At 43.6% G+C, this 24,217-nt stretch overlaps 2 protein-coding genes across 3 annotated transcripts; both read right to left on the reverse strand.

The window, feature by feature from the left end:
- Window positions 1-194: 194 nt before the first annotated feature.
- Window positions 195-6,951, reverse strand: LOC137098870 (leukocyte cell-derived chemotaxin 1-like). 2 transcript variants are annotated; one of them, XM_067475558.1, is made up of 7 exons: window positions 6,787-6,951; window positions 6,394-6,543; window positions 5,165-5,305; window positions 4,534-4,647; window positions 2,190-2,340; window positions 1,770-1,876; window positions 195-1,085 (listed from the first exon to the last, which is right to left on the reverse strand). In XM_067475558.1, exons 1-7 carry the CDS (start codon window positions 6,856-6,858, stop codon window positions 861-863), a joined length of 960 nt encoding a protein of 319 aa, XP_067331659.1. In that variant the 5' UTR covers window positions 6,859-6,951; the 3' UTR covers window positions 195-860. The 2 variants fall into 2 exon arrangements, with proteins under 2 accessions (XP_067331659.1, XP_067331660.1); XM_067475559.1 differs by having other exon boundaries at window positions 6,403-6,543; window positions 6,787-6,944.
- A 1,061-nt stretch (window positions 6,952-8,012) lies between these two features.
- LOC137098824 (protocadherin-8-like) lies at window positions 8,013-12,017 on the reverse strand. The gene is made up of 3 exons (XM_067475467.1): window positions 9,311-12,017; window positions 8,961-9,186; window positions 8,013-8,861 (listed from the first exon to the last, which is right to left on the reverse strand). The coding sequence occupies exons 1-3, from the start codon at window positions 11,765-11,767 to the stop codon at window positions 8,509-8,511; spliced, it is 3,036 nt and encodes a 1,011-aa protein (XP_067331568.1). The 5' UTR covers window positions 11,768-12,017; the 3' UTR covers window positions 8,013-8,508.
- Window positions 12,018-24,217: the final 12,200 nt, after the last annotated feature.

The raw sequence follows: 24,217 nt of genomic DNA on the forward strand, positions 1-24,217 counted from the left end.
AGAATTCAGGAAACTTCTCTCTGCTCGTCTCTTTGGAGCAGCTACCAGATGTGACACTTCCAAAAACACTGAAAAGTGTCTGAGCCTGAAAGAGAGAGGGTGTCTGCAAATAAAGCTAGAGAAAAGTAATAAGCCATATGCATTTACAAATAGGATATACTGTAAGTTACTCTGCCAATAACATGAAAGAGAGGTTTGACACTTGAAAGTTTATTTTAAAAAAAGTCAGTCAGGGATATTGCACTTTGAGATAGCTTCTTCAATGCAGATAAAAATAAATTTAGATGCAAGTCTTTGAGAGGAAGTGTACAGTTAATGAGAGCTACTCATGAAGACAAAGTAGGAAAGGTGCTAAAAGCACAGGAGTCAGAAATATTTCTCACTACAGTGAAAAACAAAAGATGCTATTTAAGCTGTGGAAACCCTGCACCATATACAGCTGTATACATCAAAAGCAAGGAATGAAATAAAAGGACAGCTTTTCCATATGTTAATTTAGTTCTGTTCATCCAACAGATGTCACTACATTTGATTGAAAGCAGGTCTGTTGAATGTGTGCTATCATAACCTGTGTGTCTGCAGTGTTGTGCTGTAGAAGCAACTACATCAATAGCAGGAATGTTTTTCTTAATAGGATAAGCTAATGTGATATTGTGTGGGTCTTAAATTTTGTAATGTGCATTTATTTTTATGTGGACATGGTTACTGATGCTGTTTCGTGAGTCTGCTCGGACCAGCACTCAACTGGGAGTCACCAACTCCCCTTTGCTAAACTTTTTTCTTGCAACTTCATCCCTGCCTCCACCTTTCCCTCCTTCCTTCCTGGTTCCTAACATCTTATAGGTGGGTGGGCTGTGTGTCTACACTACACCTATAATGCGTGCATACCACCATTTGCAGGGCATGATAACCCTACAGGCCACCCTGCAGCCTCTGTAGTTGTATGGCCATGGTTCGTAGCCTCCCAGTGGTTCACAGATCTTTTGGCAGTGTGTGTAGCCATGACTGCACTCTGCACAGCAAATGCCCTGGTGGTCCAGCATAGGGTCAATGTTCATGGTTCCCTCCTCACCCTCGAGACCTCTCTGAGAACAGAGTGAGAGAACGGGTCAGAATAAAGCGATGACAGTGTTTTTGTGGCGTTCTGACATGTAACAGTGTATGTGTTCAGTGGCAGAGAAAGCTTGTTTCAAACCAATTAAAAATGGATTTCCGACAGGCGGGATCGGGGGGAGGTGATGTTGTCATGTGGGTTTTTGTTGTCAAATATTTTCTTTTTCAACTTAGTGTGTGCTGTTTACCCCCCTCTGTGGTTGTCAGGAATGTGTAGCAGTGGTTGGGGGATGCTTACAGTGAGAAGGATTAGGAAAATCGGGGCCAAACAGAAGGGGTGAGGATGGGTGTGTGGATATGTTTGGGGGGAGAGTCTGTGTATGCTCAGCAGGGCAAAGAGGCCACAGGAGAGGTGGGGGGATGTTGTGGAATTATTCATACAGCCTCAGTGCTGAATGGAAAGCTTTGGACAGCCTCACACAGAAAACGCATGCATAGAAAACACACCCCCGCATACACTCAGATTTGCAGTGACAATCCAGGCCCCTCCGCCATGACCTCAGCATCTGCTACTGCTCGCACAGCTGTGAGAAACTCTCCTCTGCAAAAGCCTTCTCAAGGTACCCCTCAGATCTGAACAGACAGCTGCGAACTCTCTGGCGGGACGTAACACAACAGATAAAGGAGACACGTGTGAGTTTGTTTGTGTGACTCACCTGATAAGGGTTCTCTGGGTTGAACTCCGCCTCCACGTCCTCCTTCCTCCTGGCTGCAGTTGCCTGGCTGAGCTGGCGGGGGGCAGCCCTCCGCTTCCTCTGTCCGCCTGCACATATCACAGTCTCAATATCTGACAGCACACCAAATTTAGGAGCAGAGTGGCACTCATGTTGTTCTGCTGCTTTTTGCACCACAGTTTCTCTGGCAGCATTTTCAAGTCAACAGATGAAGTAAAATAAAATTGTGTTTGGGGAACGCTTGACCTCCCAGCATGCTAAAAACTGTAAACTCTGTAGCTCAGAAACTTCAAAAGGACTTCTTTAGCCTGGTTTTTATTCTCAAGCTTTTGCAACTGTGGTGTTAGAGTGTTTGACATTCAGATGCACCTCAAACTCTACCATGATTATCTGATTGCTTACTGCTTGAGTAAGTGGGATGGAGCCAGAAGATCGGCAGGTCCCCACACAGGTCCTTGATTTTGTTGCTAAGGAAAGTGGAGTCAGAGAGGGGGGTGTCAGCAGCCACCCAGATCAGATCATCATCAAACTTAGCCGGCATCATCTCGTCGTCCTTCAGGGGGTGAAGAAGGTGAAAAGAAGTGAGAACAAATATCTCAACAAAACATCTGGCAGCTTGAGGCGGGATATCACAGTTGTGTATGTATCTTGTTACTAGCCTTTCCCTTTTAATAGTCTTCACTCTGTGCATCCTGTCCACGTCTAGTCTGCAGTATTGCTTTGCTGTTAATAACCCTTAAAACATAAAATCAAGTAGTAAAATAAAGAAGCCCTTGAGGCTTTAGTATACATACTTTCCTTGTGCTAACATTTAGCTGAAAACACAAAGTCAGGACTCATCACCATCTGAAGGGAAGGACAGATTGGATGGCCTAAACTAAAAGCTTTCTGCAGATAAACTAATGAGGTTTGCAGAGGAATTGACTGTGTAAACATAGGTGCTCTGGTATCCTCAGCCTGCAGGTGCAACAGGAATTCCGTGGGGCTGATTTTGCCCCGAGGCATTATTTCCTGCAGGGCTGCACTGCACAATCCACAGCCATGTTTAGGGAATGTTATCCTCCAACCTTTCATAAATGCTGCTGCTGTTTTTTTTTTAACCTGCAACTCAAATGATTTGCTGGATGGATAAATAATAGGGGGGTTCTTCTCCGCTGTTTGACTGATAAGGGTTTATCTGACCCACTCTCTCTAGATGGGGATGTGTGCGTGTGTCCATGTGCTTATCTAATGCATATTTGCCATCATTCTAAATTATAGCAAATGACCAGCCTGCAGCAACCATTATGACATCTCCCTGTCTACACACAAACACAAAATGGGAAGCGAAACGATTGTTTATGAGGCAGGCAAAGTTAATAAGAGCAGCTCTGTGTGATAATTAATTGTGTGAATGTGTGCGAGTGTTTATATCCATACGTGTTGATAAAAGCAATTCTGGTGGTGTGGATTTATGCGGATGTGAGGCTTATAAAGAACTAAATGATTTTAATTATCACACAGCCTCAACTGAACAATCACAGGCAGTGAGCTGAGATAAGGGTCCACACACACATATGGTACTGTATATTCAGTGTAGATGTTTTTTATCTTATCTAATCCACCAAGCTGTTAAGTGAGGAGAACTCACACATGAAAATTGCCTTTGTTCCTTGCAGGTTGGCTTGAATGCGTTGTGACAATATCACAACATAGACTTTATATCACAAGTGAGTATTTGTGGATCTCTAAATCTCAACAGAAAATATGCAATGCAATCATAAAACTTTTACTGCTTTTAAATATTAAATGCTTCATAGACTGTAAATTTTTACTGTTAACATGCTAATGGTTTTGCAGATTTAATGCCTACTGTATTTGGTGGCTCAGTGTTAGATCATTGGGTTGGGATGCATAATGTCAGGGGCTCGAATACCACCCCACCATGTGCCAAAGGCCACCTTGGTGCCGGTCCTGAGTTCGTCTAAAATGGGAGGGCCGTGGCAGGAAGGGCATATGACGTAAAAACTCATGCCAAATTTACTTGCAGAAAATGGTTCACTGTGGCGACACCTGAAGGGACAAGGCGAAAGCCGTTGAACTTTGTATTAACCATGCTAGGGTGCTAATATGACTACTTGGCTTATTGCCAACATAGAGTGCTAATGGACATGTGGTCAGTTTTCCAGGTATTTTGTCATAAAATAAAATAAAAGTTCCACATGATAATATCAACAAAAACTGTGGTTTCAAATATTCTGGCATGGTTGTAAAAACAAGTAACGGTCAGTGGGTCTCCAAAGTAATTTGGGTTCATCCTCCGAGGATTATATTTGTCTTTTTAAAATTTGGCAATCTATCCATCAGAGACTCTGATCTTGCCCAAATGCTTTACAATTTTTGTTACTTGCTAAAAAAATTCAAATGTAAAACTGTAACTGCTTGTAAGTATTGTTATTTAGAAAGTGGTCAAATCAAAAGCTTTGTTTTCTACATTTGCGTAGCCTTCCTAGCACCGAATGCCGCAGGCGAAGATTTATCAGGCACACACAGACTGACTATAAGAAAGACTGCTCTGGTTGAGCAATACAAAGAAAACCATCAATGCACTGAATGTGGAAATACCCCACTGTAAAATTCAGGAAGTAGCTTTACAATGTTATTACCAGTTCAGGTTTGGTAAAGCTATAGATAAAGTCCCTAAGATCCCACAGCACGGAGACAAGATGCTGTTTCACAACATATAAGACAGACAGCACCAACCCACCAGCTCAATTGTCATTGAGTCCTTGTTGAGGGCCTCCACATCAGGCAGACGAGCCTTCACCTGGGTCTTGATGTAGCACTTCTCTCCTCCTGAAAACCGAATACCTGTGATCCCCTGGAAAGATCAGGAAGGAAATAGGACAGGTTATTCTTTTAACTTGTTTCAAACCAATTAAAAACTTTTAGTTAAAATTAAGAGATTTCTGGTTACACATCAGCACATTTAATGCACCACCACTGCTAACATCTGTAGGTTTTGATTAAACCTGCATTTTAACAATATATCCAGGATACAAAAATACACTCATGTTATGATGAAAGGTCCAATTTTTAACGGTTAAAATGCCAAAATTGCTGATCCGCTAGTCTGATTGGCCTGAGTGGGCTGCTTTAATTAAAGGTCAAAAACCACCAGTCCGAACTTAATGAAAATTGGTGGGACGAAGCATCTTGACACTGATTGGCCCAAAGCTGAATAACATGTCTACTTGTTCTTAATTTCTCTGCTGCTGCAATGAGCCAATTTCCCCACAAGGGTCTTTGAAGTCTCAACAAATCTAATTACTTGCACAGTGCTGATCAGTGTGTTGATGTATTCATAATATTTTTGGATTATTTCCAGAGCAACTCACAATCTCAAAGTCATGGACCTCTACAGCCTCATCCATCCCGCTGCCGGTGCTGAATCTCTCCACGTTATTGGCCGTATCGATCTCCATTGAACCTTCCTCCTCTTTGCCATTGATGCTCATGCTGTAGTGGACATTGTAAATCTGCACACACAAACACAAGAGTTCAGACTGGCATGTAAGGTATGAGAGTCCTGAGAGTCACCCCACCCCCAGACGTCTCCCTTTCACTCTCTCTAGTCCTCTGTCTCCAATCCTTCCCTGTGAATTCTCCTACCACACATACAACCATTCTTTATTCGACTTTCTTTGCTCAGACACACACGTTCATTCAAATCTGGTCAGAGGAATACAATCCTTATAGCTCTAGGCGATGATGATCCTTCTCCACAGCCTTTTCATTGTGTCCTAATAGCATTTTCTAACTTCATATTGAACACTCTAAAAATTACATTTTTCTCTCTCATCTCTTACACCTCTTGCCCCTGGAGCATCAGCTGGACCGGAGAGAGAGCCCCCTCCCCTCACTAACCCTTCAACAGGCTGCCACGATGATCCAGCTCACACCGCGTACACACAACGACTCCATTCACCACGCTTTACCTCAGTCTCTACCAAGAAAATGAAGTGCTTCATTTACATTTTACCGTTTGCCTTCACTGCAAAGAAATTCCGTCTTGAAAAAAACAACTTCACTCCTCTATCGATTCTCCTGCTTTTAATTCAATGTACTTAAAAAATGAACCACTGATTTCCAAATTAAATTTGTTTCCTAATTCAGACAAGCTTGCTTCATCAGTTTCTTTAATTAAGAGGCAGTTTTTTCTATAATATGATTATGACATCTGTGTTTTTACTAAGTAGTGCCATTTTAGAAAATGTCTAACAGGCAGCACCATTGATACACACTGATAAAACTAATACAAATCCATGTGGTAACTCCCCCTTTATGAACCGTGCTCCATCATGCAAGTAAAAGCACAGATTATTTATCTTTTCCTCTACTGCAAAGGAAGAAGAAAAAAGCATGTAAGTATAAAAAAAGTGAAACAAACTACCCCACTTTTCACAAACAACGGTCACAACAAAACCTTAACTTTTCCCCCTTTTCTGAATTCCTCCTTCCAATAATTTTCCTACATTCTCTTATAAAACGTTGTTTTCCATTGAAAGCTGCACTTCACACTAACACACACCACACACACAGTAAAGTTAGAGAACTAATAAACTACCACTCCTACGTGTTTCTCATTGTTGTTCCAGAAATAGAAAGCTCCCACTGCCCCTAGCAGCAACAGTAGGGCTCCAGCGATGAGGACAACAATCCCGGCCTTCAGGAGGCGGCCGGTGGCTGCAGGCTTCACGGCCACGGCAGAGTAGGCCTGCAGTAAAACAAACAGACCCTAAAATGACAACATGTCCATATATTGTGGGCCTCATTGTGTCACATTGAACATGAAATCCTCTGTATCTAAGCAACATGTTACAGAGGTTTTCTAATCAATTACTGACGGTCAACAGAGTCTGTTACCCTGACCGCCCGCTCACAGATCCACTGCAGCCTACACATCAAACTTCTGTATCCCAGGGGAAGTGAGTCGAGAGGAGCCTACATCAACACTCACCGGAGGCATAAACTGCTGCAGGTCCTCTGGTCCTGCCGAGGCAATCGGTACTTTCTCTGAGCTCCCGGCCATGACTGAAGCCAAACACCTGAGGGAACCTCAGTCCACTGACTTCTCTGTCTCTCTGTCTCTCTGTCTCTCTCTCTCTCTCTCTCTCTTTCTCTCTCTCTCTGTGTGGAGGAGGGTGAATGGTCTCGTTCACATCCATGCAGGTTGTGTTGTAGGTGTGACCAAAACCTCCTTTTGACGATCACAAAATTATGAGCCATCACTATTTTAAGCCATAAATTCAGTTTTCTTCTAGAAAATGAACAGCATTCATCTTTTTTTCTCTTTGAAGACCCTATAGGCTGCTCATCCAACTTACATGAGTTTGATTCCTGCTATGATCTTCAGAACTTTGTTTCATTAAGTTTTGCTACCTCACACACACAAGTGCACGCGCTTACACACGCCTACACACACACGGTCTCTCTCTCTCTCTCTCTCTCTCTCTGCAGCAGGTCAAAGGTGACTGGCGGAATGTGGCACGTTTTCTCCAGCCCCAGGGCAGAAAACCTGCCTTAGTGTGTGCACACAAGATAAAACTCAGTCTTACTTTCCTCTATATATCTGAGTCCAGAGCTACCTTGCTGTTATTAAAAATGCCCTGAATCCATGAATGATAATGGGGGATTACGTAAGGAGCGCACCGTGGCCATTTGGCAGATCCTGACAGGATCGCAGCAGAATTCTTTCACACCGACTTCATGTTCTTTAACAAAAAATGTTTGGATGACCATTAAACATGCTTAATTACACTTCCTCTTATGCCTGTCATCTTTTGTGGAGACGAACAGTATAAATGCGCCTTTACACCTGGCAAAAACCAGGTGGTGAGTTACGTAACGAAAACCTGAGCATATATTTTAATTATTGTATTAGCATCCAGGTCTTAGGCAGTAAATTTCAGTTATTAACACCGTGAAAATGAAAACTGTGACAGTTTTTCGCCCTTGATATGCATGAGGTGACAGAGTTATTTGATTGGCGCCTGCTCTGGCATCTCACCAGTGACATCGCATTCACAAAAAGAAAAAAGAAAAGTGAGCTGACCTTCTTCAGTGGACTGCAAGGACAAAGGCTCACTACTGCAATCACAGCGACGCCTGTCGGCTCTTACTATAGTGACTGGCCTGACTGAATATCCCGCAAGGCATTCATTCATTCATTCACAACTCAGTGTGTTCAGAACAGTATTTCAAAGTTTATTTACTCCCAGAATATTGTGATAATAAAAAATCTGTACACTTATTTATTATTGCATTCAATTAATTTCATACAGCTTTATCAACATGATACATTGTGGTTTACTGGCCTTTAAATTGCACAGTTTCTGGGGCCATTTTAAATAGTCAGCATGCGTAAAGATCGATAATTACAATTCATATTTACATATCTTTGCTTAATTATTACTTTTATAAAAAATAAAATCTCTGTATGTACAAAACTTGCATATAATACATTTCATGTCCAGAAAAATGTCTCAGTGATTGAATGGACGTTTACAGTAGAACAGAAAAGCACAAATATTAGGGTATAAACTTAAATGTGCACACCCTCCTAAGCAACAAATAACTTCAAATCGTTACATTATTCTCATTGTCGATGAATCATAAATTAAATTCTTAATATTTTGTACATTTCTTTGAGAGTGAGCTTATTTGTGTGCAGTTGTCCGTTTTAGACATCATTGTTAGGGCAGTGTGTAGGGGTGGGGGTATAAACCGGGATGGTTATATCACTGATCTCCTGGACTCTCACAGGCCTGGGCGGGGTGACCAGAACGTAGTCGTACTCTCTGTGCAGCACTTTCTCATACACACTCTGCAGCCCTACTGTTTTGGGGATGTGGGCCTGGTAGTAGTTGTCCCTGCGGAGGGTGTCCCGGGGCAGGGAGGATGTCTTGGACAGGCTACTGAAAGAGGAGAGGGTCGGGGCTGGAGAGGGAGCGGCGTTGGCTCTTACTGCCGAGGGGCTCCAGCAGCGATCTGAATGACCGAGGACCTTACATTCGCTGGTACAAGCCCAGAGAGCTAAAAGAGAAGGAGACAAGAAAGATTAGTTAGATACAGCACTAAAAAGCATTCTGATTATTTACACATCCAAGCTTTCTTTTCTTTTTTTATTCTTACCATTCTGAGCGCCCATGGGAGGAGCCAATGCACCATCTTTCTTCAGCCCAGTGTCTCCACTGACATCACTGTCACTATCATTGAAGTCGCTGTCCCCCTTGCCACTGTCTTTGCCACTGAAGGCCGGGTCCCTGGCAGAGATGGTGGTGTAAGAGTTGCCCTTCCAGATGGTGATGGGCCTGACAGCTTCCTTACCGTTCCCATAGCCAGGCAGAGTGGAGTAGCCCTACAGGAGAAGAAAAGGAAAACAGAGGTTAATATCTGCTGAGTGAACACATTGCTCAGTGTTAATTGTTGTGCGCCCCCTTCACACTCAGACACACTCAGCACAATGTCCCAAAACATCTCACCTCGTGTTTATTCGCTCGGAGCTTGCTGTTGCTGTCTGAATCATACACACAGGGCACCTCGCTGCCGTCCTCTGAGGCCGAACACATGTCGCTGCCCCCAGGGTGAGCCGAGGTGAACTCAGCGGGCTGACTGCTGTACGAGTGTCCGTCGAAGCCCGCTATCGCCTCGGCTCCATGGAGAGGTAGAAGCGGGTTGTCCACCACGTGGCTCCTACCCCGCTCCAACGTGCCCTTCTCCCCGTACGAGTCGCTGTCCTCTCCGCTTTTGTCCCGCTTGCGTCGGTTGCAGGTGGTGGCGATGAGGATGATGGCAAGCAGCAGGAGCGTGCAGCTCCCCGCCAGGACGACGATAATCACCACCGACAGGTCCCACTGCGCGTGCACCTCGTCCTCGCTTCCTGACTGGTACACTGTCCTGTCGCTCGGCGGGGCGCCCTCGATGATGAGGAAGTGAAGAGTTGCGGTGGAGGTGAGTGCTGGCCTCCCGTTGTCACTCACTGTCACGGTCACGCTCAGAGTTTCGTCCACGTCGTGGCTCAGCACCTGGTTGAGGTAGATCTCCCCAGTGGCTTTGTTAACAGAGAACACGGAGGGTTCACCGGTGGCCAGTCCGTAGGACAACTCCGAGTTCACGCCCTCATCTGCGTCCCGCGCCTCCACCCGGGTGATGACATATCCCGCTGGTGCGTCGCGGGGCAAGAGGACTTCAGCGGATCCGTTATTGAGGGCTGGCTGAGTGATGACCGGTGCGTTGTCGTTCTGGTCCACTATCCTCACATAGACGTTAGCGCTGCCGGACAGGGGCGGGGAGCCGACGTCGCTGGCCGTGATACGCAACTCCAGCTGCTTCATCACCTCATAGTTGAAGCTGCGGAGCGCGTAAAGCGACCCACTGGCCGGATCCAGCGACACGAAGGTGGAAATAGGAGATCCCATAAAGTAGGTGTCAGCCAGTTTGTAGCTGACCTTCCCGTTTGACCCCATGTCCAAGTCCCTTGCTACGACTGTGGTGATGTATGCCCCAGGTGCGTTGTTCTCCACCACGGCCACCTCATACACCGGTTTACTGAACACTGGAGCGTTGTCGTTCTCATCCGTCAGTCTGATGGTGTACTGAGTGATGGTCCTGAAGGGAGGGGAGCCCAAATCCTCAGCAACTACTGTCAGGTTATATTCGGGGATTTTCTCACGGTCCAACGGGCTTGTACTCACTATCATGAAGCTGTCCTCGTACGCCTGCTGCAGTCTGAAGTGATCGTGTCCGTACAGAGTGCAGTGCACCTGTCCGTTAGCGCCAGAGTCTCTGTCCGAGGTGCTGACCAGCGCCACGAAACTCTCTCTGGCCGCGGCCTCTGTGATGTACGCTATCCCCGCTGTGATGGACGTCATGGGGGTGATGGAGATTTCTGGTGCGTTATCATTAACGTCCTGCACCTGCACTACAATTTTGCAGATGGCTGGGCTCGGGTTCGGACCCAGGTCGGTGGCCTGGACATCAAACTCGTAGGTGTTCTTACTTTCAAAGTCTATCGGGCTCTCCAGGGTGAGCCGTCCAGTCTTTCTGTCCACTCTGAAGAGTTGTCGTATTTCTGAGGGAACCTGGTTACCGAACCCGTACACCACTTCACCGTTCAGCCCCTCGTCCGGGTCCTCGGCGTTCAGGTCCAGCAGGAGGGAGCCCACTGGTGCGTCCTCGGGCAGGTCCACAGAGAAGCTGTTTCTGTCGAACACCGGGCTATTGTCATTGTAGTCTTTCACCTTGACGTTGATGCGCGTTGTTCCTGTGCGGGACGGGTTGCCTCCGTCCATGGCAACCAGCTCCAGCGCGTAAGAAGCCTGCGTCTCGCGGTCTAGCTCTTTCATGAGTACCAGCTCCGCATATTTAACCCCGTCGGCCCTGCTAAGTACGTCGATTGAAAAGTGGCTGTTGACAGAGATCTGGTAGCTTTGTATGTAGTTTAGCCCAACGTCCTCATCCACAGCAAAGTCCAGCGGGATCCGCGTCCCCACCGCTGTGTTCTCGGAGATCTCCAGACTCGACTCTTTCCGGGGGAACTCGGGGGAGTTGTCGTTGATGTCCTTGACCTCCACCTCGACGTGGATGAGTTTGAACTGCTCCTTTGAGAAGCTGACCACGTCGAAAGCGATGAGACAGTGCAGGGTGTGTTTGCAGATCCGCTCCCTGTCTATCCTCTCTCCTATGGTGAGCTGCCCGTCGCTCTCTCTCAGACGGATGAAAGAGGAGTTGAACTGTTTCATCATCCTGAAATTTGTCCTGGAGCCTCCCGAGGAAGAAGGAGTGGATGAGATGTCCTTAGCCAAGTTTCCAATCACCGTGCCTGGTGCGTCTTCTTCGAATGTCTGATATTTCAACGTTTTTCCTTGTGTCACAGAAGCCAGGTTTGCCACAAAGACGCACACAAGCACTAACAGCCCGTTCCACCCTATTTCTCTCATCTTAACACCTTCAGTCCGAAATAATCTGATAATTCAGCAAACTGTGCGCAATTAGTCCAGTTGAGAGTTTAAACAAAACGCACCTGCAGGAGGCTCTTCCTTCCCTGCTCTTGTCGACTCTCTGGGGCGGTTCTTTACTATAAAGCATGTAATGAATATTCCATATGTATTTTAATGCGCGCTCTGGATGCGCTCAACTCTCTCCACTGAAGGTGTGCTGCTCTCTCAGTGCAAGAGGGCTGCAGTGTCTGCAGGAGGGTTTATATCGAGAGACATGCAAATGAGGCGCACTGTGACCAATCCGAGCTTTGAGAGGGGGGGGCCTTCTGAAAGACCTCTAAACCCTATTTAGAGATTCCTAGACTGTGCGGAGTAACTTGGCACCCAATATGTGGGCTAAGCGCGGAGCTTGATTTAATACAGCTATAGTTTCCGTTGCTTGTTTATGTTCCTCGGGCTGGGAAATGAGTCTGCGCACCGACACATGGGGGAGCACAAAGATGCGCAGTGTCCCTGAGCTAGAGGACAAAGCATTAGAATAGGAGTGTCTGTTCGCGATGCTTTACACTATAGGCATACTTTCAGTGTAAAGTGATTAACGTTTGAACACTGGCAGAATGGGTCCGCACACACGTGTCCTGTGTAACCCAATAACAACTGTTCAAGTGACCTCTCCATCGCTTCCTAATCTCCAAACTCAAAGTGCCCCTATCCACTAAGGACAGACAGAAGATTATTATATGCAATATTTAGATATAACTATTGTGCTGAGGCAGCTAAACATGCTGAATAATGTATCGGCTGGAGATTCAAAAGAATGTGGTGTAAATGGTGGTAAAAGCATCAATTTAATGCTCGTTTTATTCTCATTAATGAGTTCCCTGAATTCGCTCTACCTTTTATTATTCACCTCCCTTAATGTTGTAATACAGTGATTGTTTGCCTATCAGATCATATTTGACACAGAAAAAGGACTATATCCACTTAAACATTGATTTTATTCTAATTCGCTCTCAGCTCAGATCGGCTCACGAGATGTCGTGTGAGCGGGAGCAGGGATTTTTTTAATTAAAGCCAGTGTAACGGCCCGGGTTAGCATGCGACTCTCTTTGGCCTCGGCTGGCAGAACAGAGAGGCGCAGGTGAAAACGACACACGCAAATGCACACACACACACACACGCGCGCGCGCTCAGGCAGCCACTCACACAGCCTTCTTCTACCAACCCGTTACAAATGGGATTTGGCTGTAAACGCAGGGGGGATTTATCAGGATTTCAATGGTGAGATTATATCAAAGACGTATGAAGCCCTCGTTAGTACTAGCCGGATAATGGCGTGGCGGGGTCTCCGTTTGCAGCCGTCCATGCTGGCATTGTGGCCCCTGAGCTGGTCTGCGGGGACCCTAAACTCAGTGCTTCCATGCAGCCCTTCGTCTAACTACAGCATAATGAGGCAAAGCCAAAGCAGCCTTTGTATCATCCTTCCATCACCACCCCTCCTTAGACCTGCCCTGTTCCCGGCCATGACTCCTTTCATTACACAGAGATGGGAGATGAATTGCCCTGGACATCAGGGCCCCTCCTATTAAAACACATTCAGAGAGCGACCGGGGGCCCGTCACGGCTCTTTAAAGGAATTCTCCCTCTTCCCGTTGGACTCTGTCTCTCTTTCTGTCTTCCCTTTCTGCTCTTCACCCCCTCCTCACAGACACATAGGCAGCTTTCTTCAGGGCCAACACTTGCCTTAACTAGAAGCTAATATCAGTTGACATGTTCTATAAAGAACCCATCTGCCACAGAAAGTCAAATAGGAGACACCTGAATGGACACACTGACACGGTGAAGACTGTCCCAAACCATAAGGAGACATCATTCTGCGATTAATTCCGGACAGCAAAACTATAGTATCAGTGTTATGGCAAGGATTATGCCACTTTTAGTAAACGGCTCAGATATTACATGGTCAGTTATTACCATTGGTTGTTTAGAGGCCCCTTTAGAGACTGTATGGAAATTGTTAGGCGGTGTGTGTGTGTTTGTGTGTGTGTGTGTTAATTACTTTTTCAGCTATTCAATGCATACATCAACAACTTTAACTTGCTGCAAAGAGGAGAAGTCTGTCTCTGTACCAACCTTTTATTAATGCGCTTGCTGATGTCACACATCATAACATCATTAGGGTGTCAAATTTTGCGCACCAAATCGTACCAATTTTACATCACTGTATTCTCACATGTTAAAGAGTACAGCCACTGGAAAGGACATGCTTTTGTTGCTTTTCAGTCCCTCTCAGCAGAAATAGCAATTCGACACAGTCCCTTAAAAAGGGTTGAAGAAGAATTGTTTTCTCTCAGTCAACAGGCAGAAAAAAATAAGCACCCACCCTAATAATTTGAATACAGGCCCTAATAAAGACAGCAATCTATTGCTAAGACAACAATGTGGGTGACAGTACTAAGATGAGACAAGGTAACTGATAAATGTGTTGCAGTAGAAACAGATCCTAACAGAACTGTGAAGAACCCAAACTGAAGGCGAAACGCAGTAATTTCCTTACTGTTTCTTCTCATTTCTTCATGTGGAGACAGGACTCCTAATTTAATACCGCTCAACATTCCCTCACACGCACACACACACACACTTGAAAAACAGAACGATCAGACCCAAATTACACTGTCTTGAGTCTCGCCTCGCGGATTAAACCCATTGCACGTGCGCGTGCGCTAGAAAGACGGGAAAGACACTGGATGCAATTGTTGGACAGGGTTTTGCATCATCAGCCCTCCTAAAGAAAGCTGCCATTTGAAGGACATACACACACACACCTAAAAAAAAAAAAAAAATCATTCTCTCACGTGACCACCGTGTCAATCTCGCCAGTCTGCACGCGAGTTCAACAATAGCAGAATTAGAGAGAGTCTCCGAAATCCCCTCTATTCTTCACGGGACGCATTAGCATTTTCTTTAACATATATAAATATGTCTTTAGAGGACACCCCCTCCTGTCCCTCCCCGTCCTCCTTTCTATCTTTTCTTCAGCATTGTGGTCCCATTTGCTCTAGTGATCGCCGGGTATTTGGGGTCTGAAGCTGGTCGCCCGATCCCTGCCTCTTGTTGGGGCTTAACTCATTGAGATGGAAATAGGCTGTTTGGTCTCCTTTGTCCAGCAGATAAGCGGTGGGGAGAGAGGCGAGCTGTGTGTGCTGCTGTGTGTGTGTGTGTGTGTGTGTGTGGGGGGGGGCGTCCAAGATAATCGATCAGGGCTGTGAACCCCGTCACCCCCCCTCCTCTTCCCCTCTCAGCTAACCTTTTCTTAACTCGCGTGCCATCACAAGCACAGAGCCTTAATTGGTTCCCAGCACTAATTATCCAATTATCGCCTCTCCACCGGAGAAGCGCACTCCAGGGCTCATCTGGATAATGGCCTCATCTTCTGTACTATTGATGAAAATGATGAGGAGTGAATGCGCCCATCACAGTGAAACACTTGAGAAACTGGTGTCACGGCCCCTGTGTAGCAATCCTAAAGAGAAAACCCCACTTCACGTACAGAGGCTAGATGCGCTCATTCAAGCTGCATTATTCCTAAACTCTTATCGAGATTGAATACATGATAAAGTGATGTGCAGGTTAATTATGTCCTTTTGTGTAAGACATGTGGTAGTTGTGGTAAGGTCACTTTAATTGCTTTGTATAGAACATGTTAAATATGATGAAAACATTATTTGAAATATATTTCAACACATTAAGGGAATGTATGAAAAGTAACAAAATTGGTGGTTGTGGTCTTATGTTTCAATTTTTTGGCACATTGTGTCTCTTTTTTTTTCTTTTGCCTTTTTGTACAATATTGGGAATCTAGGAAGTAAAACATTTTTTGGCTACTTTCTGGTTTCCTTTTTGACAACATTTTAAATTTAAAAAGAAGTCTAATGGTTAATCATTATTAGTAGCAGCTGCCTATTGCTTTACATAGGGTCCAAATTTTATTTAGAAATCGCAACACCATACCCACAGATCAAAATAAAAACTTCTGTTAAAGTGTAGCCCAGATTTAAACATCAAGGAACTTCAAGGATAACAACATAATTGATCGATTTAGATTAAAAGGACATGATGCAGCTTTGTGATTAAGGCCAGTTGTCTAAACAGACAGTCACCAGCAGTGTGGGGCAGATTTGAAATGAGCAGCACTGAAAACAGACGAATGAAAGCAGACTGACAATATCCAGTTACATTAAACGTTTGTCTCGTTTCTCCATCTCCTTTTTTTTCACTTGGTTAACTTGTGCTCCGATCCATCACCTTCAGCCCATCTGTCGCTGATAGCTGCAACACTTTGAATAAATTCCTCCCGACAAAAAAAAAAGAAAAAAGAAAAACAGTTAACATCTCATGAATACATCTTTTTACACACCACACACAGATTGTGTGGAAACTTTAGGGCCATGGAGAAACTAGTGCAAAGAAATCTGTCGGGGGATACTCCCTCTTCACTTCCACTTCATTACCAGCATTGTGCTCGGGAGCGCGCAATCTGTGCGGCCGGCTCCGCCCGGCCCCGCCAGCTTTCTAATGAGTTTCCAATGATGATTTAAAGGCTCGCACGGCCCCCTTGCCTCCAAACTTCTCCTGCCTCCCCTTTTATTCTTCGTTTTACTGCTTTTGAATCCCATCCGCTTTTGTCTGTAGCTCTTTCCATCACTCGCGTTCTGGGGATTCAGGAGGAGGTCAGGAGGAGCACACAAAACCATTCACACACCAGGCCTGAGTAAAAGAAACCACAGGGGAGTTACATGGGACCAGGTTTGGCCCCGTTTCTGCCTGATATTGTAGTAGTGGTGGAATGTGGAGAAAGTATTAAAGGCATGTATCTGGTTTTGTGAATGCAAGTTTTATTCTAGACAAACAGGAACTTCAATTTGGTGGGAGAGCTAAGGAAATGTGTGTGTGTGTGTGTGTGTATTCCTGATGGTTGCATTGTGCCAGATTGTGCCGTGCTTCGGATGAACAGATGGGGGTGGTTGGGTTAAGAGAAGCACAGAGAGAGGGGATTGCAGAAGTCTGGAAATCACTTGTGTAGTTATGTCTCACCTTGCTTAGACTCTCATTTGCATTCAAAAATTGTCATGGATTTAGTCCAGAGCAGGTTGGTATGGCCAATAGTGTCTGTAATAATCCATCAATCTTTGGGGTGTTGTTTTAGGCTTTAAGGAATCTATAGGCAAAACCCTTTTTGGCCGAACGGTTCATTTAACATCTTTGTGATGAGACATTAATATTGGACACAGCAGTACCAGATGCAGAGCACAGCATCACTTTACAAAAAAGATAGATACATGGTTAAATTGTGAGTATCAGTGCGGCATGTATGTGGTAGAAATAAACCATTGCTTTGTAACGTCTTAACAGCTGCTCCAGTGAAAGATCTGGTCTATCACACACAGTTATTTAGAGGTGACAAGTGTGAGACAATCACTGAAGAATTAACACCGAATACAGTAAGTTGTGTCCATGCAGCCTTTTAAAGCTCTGTGGTTCTGCATGTGGATGGTTGTGTCAGTCTGTCAGCAAAACACTTTACTCCAGACTGAAACACAATATCTAATGAAACAGCTGAACAGATTGCCATAAAATATAGTCTACATCCAAACCGAACAGAGGAGAATCGCCAATTGGTTTGATTAGTCACAGATGCTTCCTCTGGCTCTACCGACAGGTCAAAGCTATATTACTGATCCAGTGAAACAATGTATTACATCAACTGGCACAAATTGTTGAGATCTAAACCTTTACATCTAGTGCTACCCTGCTGTTGACATTTCTGGTTGAGACCAAAATGTTTGCCTGCAAAACTAGTGACATGTTACACGTTCACTGTCCTAGAGAATGTGAAAAATGTTCTACCCAGAGCACTGCCTATAGGAACATCCTCAAAAGCCGTGGTTGTTTACTACTTATGGGTGACTACAGCAGTTTCCTAAATAAGCAGTAGCATTTGAAAGCACAACTTTGGTCATTTTTGAAATTAATCAAATTGTCCACTACACCAGGTACCAACATTGAATCTCTACTCACATTTGGTCTCTAGATTAGCTTGTTCATCTGTCCCATAGACCTACACTGCTGTCCAAAAAAATATAGTTTAGTCTGTATGGTGATTATGTAAAATAGATTTAATTTAGACATTGATGTAATTTAATGTACTTTTTTCTATTTCTGTCTTTGTGTCTGTGTTTGTGTCCTTTTGTGTCATATCTTCTGCCTCAAAAGTCAGTGACATGTGTAACAAAATGAATTAGTGCTCTCCTCAAACATTTTCTTTGCACTGATCAGAGAAATAAAATGCTCAGATTATCATTCATTTCTGCTGTGATTAAAGGTTTTTATGTGCAGACTTACAAACAAACACGTCCTCTTTTAAACAGTGGGCTGATATCATTATATTTTAATTCTACAGTTCATTATCCCAGACAAACTTTGCAACTGACTTTGCAACTGATTCCCATCACCGATTAAAAAAAACATAGATGTTTATTAGCTTTTTAACTTTAAGCAATAACCCACTAACCTACTTTATAGATGCTATGAGTCACACAAGACAATCACCAAGCGCATTAGCAGCCAAGGTGGAAATGCTTCTTAAACTATTTGATAGGCAACAGAACTCCCACTCTTACTTACTTTGTAATTCCTCTCTCTTATCTCCTCTCCCACTCCTCTTCCATCTTACCTTTTTCTATTTCACAGTCTACTTCTGCTTTCTCTTGCTGTTTCAAGTACCCGTGGTGCTATTTAGAGCAAGGCAGAGAGCTATATTAATGTGACTAAAGAGGATTGTACGGGTAACACAAGTCCAGCTGGCTACAAACTCAGCACTGTGGTTTTTTCTCTCACAGAGCATTAAAGCTGCCTTTATCTATGGAGTCACCCATAAACAGTAATATATAATTCTCTTTGAAAATTACAGAACATGCCTCAAAACAATGCAAAATTTGAGGGGACACCACACAGACCCACAAATACAGTACAGCACTCAGACTTCCCCTACACACACACATAGAAGGCAGGCAGCGACCACAGCCTAGTGTGATCAGTGTGTCCTCGCTACATGTGCCAGCGAGGCTTTGAAGGGAAGGCACTGTTTTCCCTTGGGAGTGAACAACAACATATTCAACAAATAGTATATGCAACAAAACACGGGAAAAAAAAGAAAATTTTCTCTGCTCACTATAGGGCAAATCAATATTTCAGCAGCCCAGCCTTGATTGTTCATGCAGGCCATCAGAGGGTAATGAGGCAAAGCTGCAAAGACAATGTGCTCACCAAAGTAGGCTATCTCCTAAATGACAAAATTATCTTTCTGATCTCCTGGATCAGTCATACTCTCCACAGGATGAGATGCTACTGAGGTAAATCATTTGAGACCTTTTGCTGTGTGACAGCTCATGAGTAGGCATATCTGCCGGAGAGAGCACAGATGCGGTTCCCTCTGATCTGGGGTGTCAGAGTCCTCACGCCTCATATGCAGTTTGTTATCAGCGCTCTTTGAATTGTACTTATGTGGAAAACGTGCTATGCAAATAAATGATGCTTGACAGACTGATTCTGAATGGAGTGCTGGGAGTTATGTGGATTTTTAGTAGTCTTTCAATTGAAAAAATATAAATACACATTTTTTGTTTGTCCACACCTGTGTACGAAATAACCCCATACCTATTCACTACTCCCTATATATAATCTATACTAAGTAGTTTACTCAATAGTGAGTAGTCAGTTGACATTTTGGATTACTAACCATTGTCACATTGAGTCATCACATTTTCTCATCTTTAAATGGGGAGCATTTTATTGTGAGATTATTAGCAGAAAGTAGTGTACATACTATGTACACTACTTTCTGTGTTGCATTGGTGGATACATTGAGTGCACTTTATAGTGGGGAGATTTACACAACACTCTGACACTGCTATAAAATTGCAAACACACTTTTTTCTTGGTCTAAATGTATATTTCAATAAAGTTTTCTCGTGAAATTTAATGAAACCTGGCAGCTACTTTTTAAAAGCAATACAAGCCACTGTTGGAAAATAAATACGTTTTTCTCTGTGGCTACAATACAGTTCTAACAAGGTTACGTTTAGAAAAAGATGTGGGTAAGGTGTGGACATTTTGTAGCAATCGCAGACTTGAACTGTACCAGTACACTAAGCACTTATAGTTACAGAGCAACAACATGCAAAGTTTGGAGAATAAGACAACAACATCCTTAAGAAAACTTGAAGTCTGAAATGTTACCACATCAACACTATTAATTTGACATTTGAAAGTGCTACAGTTATTTTTGTTTAGTCCTTAAATATGAAGTTCTAGAACTGCACTCCTGCCTCAAGAAAGCCTTTTGACTCCATAGTTATACTATGAAATGCTAAAATAAAAGGTGTTATAGTATGAAAAACTGATAGCATGCTGCACATTAGGTCTCCATTGTCATCTAAGTGAAAAAACAAGCTATGTAAACACAGAGATCCTTGCAGGCACACAAACACACAGCAGACAAAACCCAATTATCTTTGCTCACGATAAATGAGAAATTGTCAAATTAATATTGGGTTTAGTAAATATCTTCATAAATTAGAATATAAAAAGCAAAGGAAAACATCCACACTCATTATTCCTCACAGACCCTCGACACAACGCCAAATGTAGGCTATTTCATAAAACTACAACCCCATGTTATCAAAGCTCTCCCTGCGGAGGCGTTATTCTTGATTGCTCCTCCCGTCTAAGCGCCCTATTTCTCCACATAGTCATCTTTGTTTGCGACACTAGTCTCGCGTCACTGAGAGGAAAAAGCCCGCGCTTGATTCATCTTAACTGTTTGTGTGTCACTGAAAAAAAAAATGGGTGAAACTTTAAAAAATTCAGGCTTTGTTGCCAAAGAACAGAAGGCTGACAAAGTTTTATAGAGGCAGCCATGAAGTTCTGCCTCATTAGATAGAATAGCTGTTCTATATTCAGGGTCTCTGTGGGGCTAACAAACGCAATGAGTGGGCCAAACTCGGTTTGTTCCGCCAGAGCAAGGGCCTTTTTTTCTGTGTTTGGTGGGTGGGGTTGGCTGGGATACAGGGGCAAGGCGGGCACTTCAAAACCTGGATTTCAACACAGCTGAGCAGATTATATTAGGAAGACAGTGAGCGGAATAAACTACACAAGAACCCCTGTAGGATTTCAAGTTCCAGAGTTTGTACTTTACAATTCCCAATTCTTACTTTAGGGGCTTCAACCTCATTGCTTTTTTTTCTGGCCCACTCTTTTGGTTCACTCGTAGTAGGCAGCTTTAATTTTGTTGCTAAAATGCTCTTGATGAACTGTACATGCCCAACACCAAATGCCACATGTGGCAAATAGCTGAGGAACATATTGGAGTATTAAACAGTTAAAGAACCAAACCTTTCTTTACAAAAGTAGTTGAGACCAAAACAGAGCTAAGAGGGAGTTATTATGTGACTTACAATCATCAGGTGGGACACAAAGGGAATCGGCTCTGAAGGCCAAAGTGGGTCAGTTTTGTATTAGCAAGGTATACCTAATAAAGTGGTTGCTGGGTGCATGTGTATGGTACTCCGTGTATTCATCAATATAAGCCATTCACAAAGCTTTGTATTATGTAATTTTAATTTTTCACATATATTTATATTTTTAGAGATGGCTCTAAAGACGGCAGTGGTACTGATTGTTAAAAAACACTGACTGGACACATCTCAGAATTGTCCTCCAAAAAAAAGATTAGAGGATTAAGAAACCATCTCAAAGTTGCTGTTTCATGTCTGTGTCCTAGATTCAGCTTGATACCCTTTGATTGCACAAAGAAACCCACTCAGGCTATGCTGCTCTAGGCCAAGATAATGGGGAGAAATTTGCACTATGTCATTATTTTCATCTTACTCTGTAGCTATCATTTATTATAGGCGGTATTTCATTGATAACTTAATAGGCTTAGTCTCTATTCACACTGGCTCAGTCATTAGAAGCTATAATGCAAATGTAATACAGGCTATTAGAGGTGTTTAGCAGTCTTGTGTGTGAAGATGTGGGTATTTGTTGGGCAGATGGACGCAGCTCCGGGGCTGCCCTCACCCCTGACCCCCTACAGCTGTCCTAAAATCATCCAGAGCTCCGTCACGATGGGGTGGAAAATCAGTAATACACCGGAACCAACTTGTCAATAAGCAGAACAATTAGGCGCGTTTGAGCGCCAGCTCCGGCTGCGCATTGGCGCTCGCTGCTGCGTGAAACACGCAGTGATTACAGCGGAGATGAAAGAGGAAAAGAGGCCATGCGGTGGCTTTCTATGAAGGCCTGTTTGACCGATGGCTCTTGCCTGAAAGGGGCTCTGGTCATCATACATAAATTAAGAGGTTAAGTGAGCCATCCAGAACAAATGTTTGCATTTATTAACTAAGGGCAATAACTCCCAGCAGAGAACCCACAGATTGGGGCTTCGCTTTGCACTAAATTCTTAAGCGTGTTTCAAGTTCAGTTTTGTGTATTAGTTTGGGCAATAATTGGCCACTCTCCATCTCCTGTACATGAATCAACTGTAATTACCCTCCACAGACCGACTGATATTGTCTTACAAGAAGGATGCTGCAGATCAATAGTATTGAAGAATAAGGAAAATGCACCAAAGCTTGTTGTTAAAAACTGATGTCGGAAGACACAACGGGAATATTAGAGCCTGTTTGTTTATTAAGGCACACATAGTGTTTTAAATGGACAACCAGGAACCACATATCTATATGCAAAAACGTTAAAAACCATTAAACTGAGGCTTCATTAAGACATCAGAGACTGAAGCGTTCAGGATGCTCGTTATACAGAACAAACAATCCCGCTCACATGTGAGGAGGGATCCCGCAGGAATGCATGAGGCAGGTGTAAATTTAAACTGTTAATGAGCCGCATCAAAAGCATCAAAGACGCGTCGTGCTGAGCCATTCCGCCATTAGTCCATACGAGACAAAAGCCATCAGAGAGTTTTCCTCGCTAAACGGTGCAGAATAGGTCCGAGCAGCGGGAGTTATATTGTAGCCGCAAACCCCCGCAGACTGCACCAGGCTAACCAGCCAAGTCTTATGAGTTTAGGCTCTAACGAGACATGTGAAACCTCCACTACTGGCCGGAGAGCAGTTTATGGTCTGCTTCTTGTAGAACAAACATCCCTATAGGTATGGAGATCCATTCAGAGTATAGACTATAGAAATAATCATTTCATGAGTGTCTTAAGACTTACGGTTGGACACAGTAAGTTATAGAACATCTCATTAGTTATAACGCACAAACATGGCAAAAACCCACTAAATCCTAGTAAGAGGGATAATAAGTAATATCGAGATTTCATCAATAAAAAGAGTGGCCTTATACTCATGGGAAATTGTATGCTTATAAAAGATGACCAGTTGGTATAAACTTCAATTCATCTAAATGGAAGTCCTCTGAGGAACACCTTGTGGATACAGTGGAAAGAAAACATAGGAGTTACCTGCATTTTTGTCTTAAAACCTGGTCAGATCCTCATCCTCTATAGTTACAATTCTAAACAAATACAGTTGGTGTTCACTAAAAATGGATCAGTGTCTTGTTCTTGTTCATAATCACAATTAAAATATTCATATTGGAAAAAACATGTGAAGCTCTTGACTAACTACATCAAGAAAAGTTGGACGAGTCAGCAAACTTAGAGTCCAGATGATTGGAATAATGAATTGGAATAAGATGACAGGTGTGGGTTAAAGCTACTATGATTTATAAAAACACATTTTAACTTTTCTTTGACCAAAATCTGCTGATGTGACCATGCTTCACTTCTGAGAAAACCTACACAGACTTTTGCTTTGCAGAAAGCTGAAAAGGGTAATAAAGTAACCTCAGAGAGGTATTCATCAGTCCACAGACAAACTGGCTAAAAACGATAGCTTAGTGCTGTTGCTACTCTTAATTCAAGTCCAGTGACTCTTAAGGCACAACACCAAATGTTAAAAAAACAAGTAAAAAAGCTTTAAAAAAAAGGCACTGCACATTTCTCTGCACTTAAATATTCCACCCCAACAATGAAGTACAGTGCTGGGATCATCGTGCTTTGCTGCTTCTGAATAGCAGAAGTTGGGTTGTGCAGCAACACAATGACTCTACACAGTGAGCAAACCTACTTCAGAATGGCTGAAAGAAAATCCACCCAGTCAGACCCCAGAACTCAACGCAAAGCAATGCTGTGGAATGCTCTCAACAAACCTGTTCAGGCATCATTAAAGAGGTTGGCTGAAGTTTCATATAATTGATTTAATAATAATTTACTACTGAATGTTGTGCAGATCAGATCCACACACGTGGATGGATTACTGAACACCAGGCCTATCAGGACCAGGGGCCAAATAAATCAGGAGCCCT

The sequence above is a fragment of the Channa argus genome, chromosome 14 (assembly GCF_033026475.1).
Source record: "Channa argus isolate prfri chromosome 14, Channa argus male v1.0, whole genome shotgun sequence".
Classification (NCBI taxonomy): domain Eukaryota; kingdom Metazoa; phylum Chordata; class Actinopteri; order Anabantiformes; family Channidae; genus Channa; species Channa argus.

Bases quoted from the DNA above. Each gene is read 5' to 3' on its own strand.
- LOC137098870 (XM_067475558.1), bottom strand. From the start codon at position 6,858: ATGGCCGGGAGCTCAGAGAAAGTACCGATTGCCTCGGCAGGACCAGAG. The intron at 4,648-5,164 runs GTGAGTTGCTCT...TGATCTTTCCAG, and splicing joins AGGTCCATGACTTTGAGATT to GGGATCACAGGTATTCGGTT. The intron at 2,341-4,533 runs GTGGGTTGGTGC...CACCCCCTGAAG, and splicing joins ACTCAATGACAATTGAGCTG to GACGACGAGATGATGCCGGC.
- LOC137098824 (XM_067475467.1), bottom strand. From the start codon at position 11,767: ATGAGAGAAATAGGGTGGAACGGGCTGTTAGTGCTTGTGTGCGTCTTT. The intron at 9,187-9,310 runs GTGAGATGTTTT...CTTCTCCTGTAG, and splicing joins TCCGAGCGAATAAACACGAG to GGCTACTCCACTCTGCCTGG. The intron at 8,862-8,960 runs GTAAGAATAAAA...CTTCTCTTTTAG, and splicing joins TCCCATGGGCGCTCAGAATG to CTCTCTGGGCTTGTACCAGC.